Raw genomic sequence first — 7,473 nt, 5'->3', positions numbered from 1 at the left:
AAAAAAATTTTAAGCAAAGATTAATTTAAAATAAAAGTTTTATGTAATTAAGACAAGTAAGTTTCAGAATACATGCATTTATTTCTTAAGTGCAAATATATCACACTTCAACACATATACAATAGTTATAAATTCTGAAAATTAAATCTGCTCAAGAGAATTGCAATATTCTTAATTCATATGCTTTAATCTTTCAATGCAGAATCTCAGCATTTAATATATTAAATATACCAGAAAAGGACTCTAGGAAGAACTTTCTATCAGCTCAAAAAAAAAAAAAGGGGAACCAGCAGTTAGCGTAATGGCTATGTTGCTGGACTCCCACGTAGTCGACCGCGGTTCGTGTCCCGGACCCGGTGGCTTAAAACTCACGCTGGGCGCGTGTGCGTGCGTGCCCAAGATCCCGAGAGGAGAATGGAGGAGCAGGGATTGCGGCGTGACCATTCCCCCGGGGGGTGATTTCTCGCTTTCTGTCTCTATGTCTCTCTCTGTCTGTCTGGCGAGTGCACGCGCCCTACAGTGAAAATCTCTCCAAAAAAAAAAAAAGGCTGCCTTATACTGTGTGGATTTATTGAGATCAAACAAGAGGACTGCTCCCACTTTACATAAAATACCAAGTCCAAATAAGGAATCCTAACAAGGAACAGGATGATTCTGATTTTTACTGAAATAAAACAGAATATTAACAGCCCCACTGTGAACTAATTTTACATGTGCCAACCACTGCATCTTATTCATTATCTCAGATAAACAATTCAAAATGTAAACTGGTGATCTAAGTAAAAAATTCTAAGTCTTAAGTATCCAATTTTCTATGAATTACAAAAAAAAAATCAAATACTCTAAGCATTACTTTTCATACTGCTAGACTATAAAATATGGCCTTTTATAAATAAAAATTCAAATACATAATGAATACAAACTAATGTACTGCATTACAAATCCTTAAACATTTTAAACACGTAAGCAGCACAAGTAGACATAAACGTTTTTTAAGTGTATTTCTTCTGAGAGAGAAAAAGAGGAACCTCAAGAGGATCTCAGGCTGTGGTTTTCCCCTAAGCCTTCCAAGCAGCCAGGGTCAGTAGTGCACACAGGTGCTCCCGGAACGCACAGATTGATCAGGTAACCAAACTCTGATCTTCCAAATGGATCCAGCATTGCAGAGCTGTGTGCTACTGCTGCACCCCTGTGGCCAGCTTCATCAATTTTCCTAAGAGTGACAAATATTGCAAACAAGAATAACTGTATCATTACTGTACCATGTTAACACTAGTGTACAGTACTGGATGTACAAGTGCAGTAGAAACAAACACTGAGGTCATTTTATGAAAGTAAGATGATCCTTTATGGGACATTAAATACTTACTTTTCATAAACATTTTTGGGTTTTGGCTTTATAATAAATAAGTAATAAATATCTGTATTACAGTGTATTTGCCGAGTGCTTATCTTTCTCCATTTGAAAGTCTTTCTCCAGAGTCATAATGTTTTAGAGGCATCTCAGTGGATGGAGAGTTAGGATTTTGCATTATGTCCACTAACAAAGCAATCTTATCATCTATGTGCTCCTGGAGTTTATATAATCGCTGATCAATGTAGTCCATGAGTTTCTTTTCCATCAGTTCCATATTTCTAGAAAGAAGCTTTTCCAAGTAAGAGTAAACAGGTTGCTCTTCCATTCTAAAAATAAAAATTAAAAAACTATATGAAACAGTATTAAAACAAAACAACTCAGTTACACAACAAACAGCCAACGCACATTGCTATAATGTGTTTCCACAATTGTACTCTTGTATGCTAATAACGTATTTCCAGTTTCTAAAATACATACGTGTCAGGTGACCACAGTCCTGAATATCCAACACAGTCTTATTTCTTTAATCATTTTTATTAAGTATATGAATAAATGGGAACAGAGAGGTAAAGATAAACCCTTAAATAACAAGCCTTTAGAAAATATCTTTTTGGTTTTGGGCTCTGAACCAAAACTGATATTGTCCAATTATTTTTCAAAGTCAACATGTGTATTTTCTAAGTACTTCACCAAGCAATCCTACATACAATTCAGGATTTTTTTCTTCTTTCACATAAACCTTACAGAAGTACCGGAAAGCTCTTTTCTAACCTGATAAAAAAAATACTTAAGAATTTAACTGGAATGAGCAAATAGAAATAAATAAATAAAAAGCACATCTGTTTTTAAAGTTCACAACACTAGAACAGCAAATCTCAGAGTGTGGTCTATAAAACCTTGGGGTCTCTACGAGCCTTCAGATCCTGTCACTACAGGTTCTAAGATAAATAAGAAAGTATAATAGATAACTTCATCCTCGTAAATTTGAGAACTTCAAAGTAATGAATTACTTTCTTTAAAACTACAAACTACCAAATTTAGCCAACATGAAATAGAGCTAAAAACACTAAAAATATTGATTTTGTAACTGGAAAAACTCATGAACTGTCCAGGCCCAGGTAGTTCCTCTATAGAATTCTATTAAACATTTAAAGAACATCATTTTACCTACTTCCAGAAAATAGAAGAGAAGGCTTGCCAACGTAAAGGTACATATAAAAACATGCTAAATATATAAATCTATAAAAAATATAAAAATACCTGCAAATCTAATAAAACATGTAGGACCTGTGGCCTGACTTGTAAGATACTGAAAAGGAGAGACATTATCATGTACCTGAATTTGAAGACTTAATATAGTAAGATGTCAATTTTCCCCAAACTGAAATATAGGCTTAATACAATTCCTGTCAAAAGTTCAGCAAGGTTTTTTGTAAATATGGATAAGATGATTCTAAAATCTAGAAATGGAAAAATGTTTAAAAATGGAAAGATAAAGGAACTAAAAAGAAATCTTTAAAAAGAACAAGAGAATTTACTACTTGATTTTTATTTTTTTTAAATTTTTTAAAGAATTATTTTATTTAACTTTATTTATTATTATCATCATTATTATTTTCCAGTTTGATCAGTTATTTAACTTTATTTATTATTATCATTATTATTTTCCAGTTTGATCAGAGAGAGACAGAGAAAGAGGGAGAGGAAATGAGAAAGCAAGCCAACAGGTCTGAGACTTGAACCGTGGTCGGCCACGTGGGAATCCAGCGCCTTTAACCACCATGCCACTTGCCGGCCCCACTACTTGATTTTTTAAAAAATAATGATTTACTTTATTTTATTTATTCATTTATTTAATTTGTAATTTGACCAAAGAGAGACAGAGGTTGAGAGTGAGAGAGAAGGAAGTGAGAAAGCAAGCCACCAGATTCAGTATTCTAACCCTGGTTGGCCATGTGGGAGTGTCCAGCACCTTAACCACCATGCCACCTGCTGGTCCCCTCACTACTTGATTTTTAAGACATATATGGTGCCAATATTTAAGACTGTGATATTGGTAGAGGAGTAGACACAGAGGTCAACAGACTAGAGAGCATGGAAATAGCCTTACACAAGTCTATCTACTGATCTTTGACAAAAATGAAAAAGTAATTCAATGAGGAAAGAACAGTTTGAATATTTTTTTTCCTCCCTCTCTCATTTTTTTTTAACAAGAGAGAAAGAATGGGAGGGAGAAAGAGAAAGAGGAATTAATGGATCCTAAATTAAAATGTAAAAATTGACACATTAGATAGACTGCCTTCAAAATTTTAAACTTTTTGCTAGTGAAAAACCATGTTAAATGGGTTGAAATACAAACCAGGAAAAAATACTTGTAAACCACAAATCTAACAAATGACCTGTATATAAAGTGTATATACACAAGAAACTTTCAAAACTCGAGATTAAAATAAAATTATATATAAAAATGCAATTAAAACATGGGTAAAAGACATAGTCATCTTATCAGAGATAATATATAAATAGCAGATAAGCCCATGAAAAGATGATCAACAATGACATCCTAGCTATCAGGGAAACACATTTTGAAACCACGAGAGGCATGCCATATGGCACAGTGGTAATGTAATACTCTGTGATCTTTTACCTACTTCCAGAAAATAGAAGAGAAGGCTTGCCAACATAAAGGTACATATAAAAACATGCTAAATATATAAATCTATAAAAAATATAAAAATACCTGCAAATCTAATAAAACATGTAGGACCTGTGGCCTGACTTGTAAGATACTGAAAAGGAGAGACATTATCATGTACCTGAATTTGAAGACTTAATATAGTAAGATGTCAATTTTCCCCAAACTGAAATATAGGCTTAATACAATTCCTGTCAAAAGTTCAGCAAGGTTTTTTGTAAATATGGATAAGATGATTCTAAAATCTAGAAATGGAAAAATGTTTAAAAATGGAAAGATAAAGGAACTAAAAAGAAATCTTTAAAAAGAACAAGAGAATTTACTACTTGATTTTTATTTTTTTAAAATTTTTTAAAGAATTATTTTATTTAACTTTATTTATTATTATCATCATTATTATTTTCCAGTTTGATCAGAGAGAGACAGAGAAAGAGGGAGAGGAAATGAGAAAGCAAGCCAACAGGTCTGAGACTTGAACCGTGGTCGGCCACGTGGGAATCCAGCGCCTTTAACCACCATGCCACTTGCCGGCCCCACTACTTGATTTTTTAAAAAATAATGATTTACTTTATTTTATTTATTCATTTATTTAATTTGTAATTTGACCAAAGAGAGACAGAGGTTGAGAGTGAGAGAGAAGGAAGTGAGAAAGCAAGCCACCAGATTCAGTATTCGAACCCTGGTTGGCCATGTGGGAGTGTCCAGCACCTTAACCACCATGCCACCTGCTGGTCCCCTCACTACTTGATTTTTAAGACATATATGGTGCCAATATTTAAGACTGTGATATTGGTAGAGGAGTAGACACAGAGGTCAACAGACTAGAGAGCATGGAAATAGCCTTACACAAGTCTATCTACTGATCTTTGACAAAAATGAAAAAGTAATTCAATGAGGAAAGAACAGTTTGAATATTTTTTTTCCTCCCTCTCTCATTTTTTTTTAACAAGAGAGAAAGAATGGGAGGGAGAAAGAGAAAGAGGAATTAATGGATCCTAAATTAAAATGTAAAAATTGACACATTAGATAGACTGCCTTCAAAATTTTAAACTTTTTGCTAGTGAAAAACCATGTTAAATGGGTTGAAATACAAACCAGGAAAAAATACTTGTAAACCACAAATCTAACAAATGACCTGTATATAAAGTGTATATACACAAGAAACTTTCAAAACTCGAGATTAAAATAAAATTATATATAAAAATGCAATTAAAACATGGGTAAAAGACATAGTCATCTTATCAGAGATAATATATAAATAGCAGATAAGCCCATGAAAAGATGATCAACAATGACATCCTAGCTATCAGGGAAACACATTTTGAAACCACGAGAGGCATGCCATATGGCACAGTGGTAATGTAATACTCTGTGATCACTGACAGTGGTTGCTCATGTGGGAGTCCAGTACCTTAACCATCACTCCACCTGCTGGCCCCAATACAAGTAACTTTTTACTCTTTAGCTAATGCTTGTAAACCTTTCACAAAATGGCTGAGAATGAGCAACACCTCCAGTTATTAGGTACTTCTTTCAAGGTAATCCATTCTACTTTGAAGAGTAGTAACTATTCCCTTTAAGTACATTAATTAAAATGTGAAAGCTAGGGACAGCAGATGGCATAATGATTATGTCACTGGATTCCCACAGAGTTGACCGCAGTTTGAGTCCAGAACCTGGTGGCTTAAAACTCAAGCCTGGTGTGTGTGCATGTGTGCCCAAAATCCCAAGAGGAAAATGAAGGACAAGGGACCGTGATGTGGCCATACCCCCAGGGGGTGGGGGTAATTTCTCGCTTTCTGTCTCTCTCTATCTCTCTGGTGAGCACACATGCTCTATAGCAAAAAATCTCTCTTAAAAACAACAACAACAACAAAAAAAACCTGAAAGCTGTTGGGACCAGTAGACAGCATACTGGTTACGTTGGACTCCCACGCAATTAACCATGGTTTGGGTCCTGGACATGGTGGCTTAAAACTCACACCAGGCGCATGTGCATGTGTGCCCAAAATCCCAACAGGAAAAAAAGATTGCAGCATGGCCATCCTCCCTGGGTCGTAATTTCTCACTTTCTATCTCTCTGTCTTTCTGTCTCCCCGGCAAGCATACACACTCTAGCAAAAAATTCTTCTAACAAAAAAAATATGAAATCTATTAACATTTTCTCTAGGAAGTTTTTCAGGCAGTTTTTGTCGAGACAAATTTGTTTTATCTGATATTTACACTTACCAAAATAAACTACATTTATCTTAAAATACTTACCCAACACCAACAACGCCTTCATGAGGCTTGGCAGTATTTTCCTGCCGCTTGCCATTCTGTCCCACACGGAGGAGGTTAACTTGACTGCACAAGTTTTGGAGAAAAGGTAGCAGCTCAGAGTTAGGTATATCTGAGTTGTCACTTCCTTTCTTTGGCAAGAAAGAGGATACCGCATTCTTAAGATCATTTTCAAGAAGAGAATGGTTTTGTGGCACAATTTTACATTCATCAAGGTTTGTAGTATTTCCTTCACCAGGTGGCTGGGTGCTTTTATCAATGTAAGCTTTTAAGTTTTTAGTTACGCTTCCAGATGTCAGTCCAGTTCTAAAAGGAAAAGGTGTGGAAGATGATTTGTCTAAGACTTCTGAAGTAGATGATGACTGTAGTGCAATCATATGCTTGTATCCAGTACTTCCCAAAACAGACTGAAGCTGCTCTCCAATGGGAATACAATTCTAAACAAGGTAAATAAGTAAATAGATGTTAATATTAAGAATAATGACAGCTTGGACCAGCAGATGGCATAGCAGTTATGTCACTGAACTCCCACATGGCTGAAGGTGGTTCGAGTCCTAGACCTGGTGGCTTGAATCTCACGCCAGGCACATGTGCGTGTCCCCAAGATTCCTGGAGGAGAATGGAGAAGGGATTGTGGCATGGCTATCTCTCCAGGGGGTAATTCTCATTTTCCCTCTGACTGTCTCTGTCTCTCTCTCTTCTCACCTGTCAGCACACATGCCCTAAGGCTAAAACCTCTGGAAAAAAAAAAAGAATGACAGCTAACTTTTGGCTATGAGTCAGGCACCGTGCATCCTTTCATTTAATCATCTTATAAAGTGGGCTACTATTACTATCCCAATATTAAGTTGAAGAGACCAAAGTTGAAAGTACATGGCCAAGCTAGTAAGTGATATAATTACAATTGAATCCAGGCCATCTAACTTTACCAGGGTTTTTATTCATTTCATTGAAGTTTTTCCTAAAGAAAGAATTAAATATTAACATGTATAATAAAAATGTGTAGACAATTTTTTTTTGCTCCCAGAGGGTGCTCACTGGAGGAGTCCGACCCGGTGGGGCTCCAGGACCCGTCTGAGCCCTTTGACCTTTGAGCATCGCTTCCAGTCGGTTCAGTAAGTTGGCAGGGCCGCTACTGTAC

General features: G+C 35.7%; 1 protein-coding gene across 2 annotated transcripts in view; it reads right to left on the bottom strand.

Moving 5' to 3' along the window:
• Positions 1-768: 768 nt before the first annotated feature.
• Positions 769-7,473, bottom strand: part of LOC102475987 (uncharacterized protein C10orf88) — a 19,686-nt gene continuing 12,981 nt past the window's right edge. For both annotated transcript variants that reach the window (XM_027770105.1, XM_006143928.3), the window contains exons 5-6: positions 6,315-6,769; positions 769-1,683 (exon numbers count right to left, since the gene is read on the bottom strand). In XM_027770105.1, coding sequence (XP_027625906.1) covers positions 1,449-1,683; positions 6,315-6,769 — 690 coding nt within the window. In that variant the 3' untranslated portion in view covers positions 769-1,448. The remainder of the gene's footprint in view (positions 1,684-6,314; positions 6,770-7,473) is intronic.

This window comes from Tupaia chinensis, unplaced genomic scaffold, assembly GCF_000334495.1.
Source record: "Tupaia chinensis unplaced genomic scaffold, TupChi_1.0 Scaffold000113_1, whole genome shotgun sequence".
Classification (NCBI taxonomy): domain Eukaryota; kingdom Metazoa; phylum Chordata; class Mammalia; order Scandentia; family Tupaiidae; genus Tupaia; species Tupaia belangeri.
Note: the sequence above shows the minus strand (reverse complement) of the source record. Positions and strands in the feature narration are given on the sequence as shown.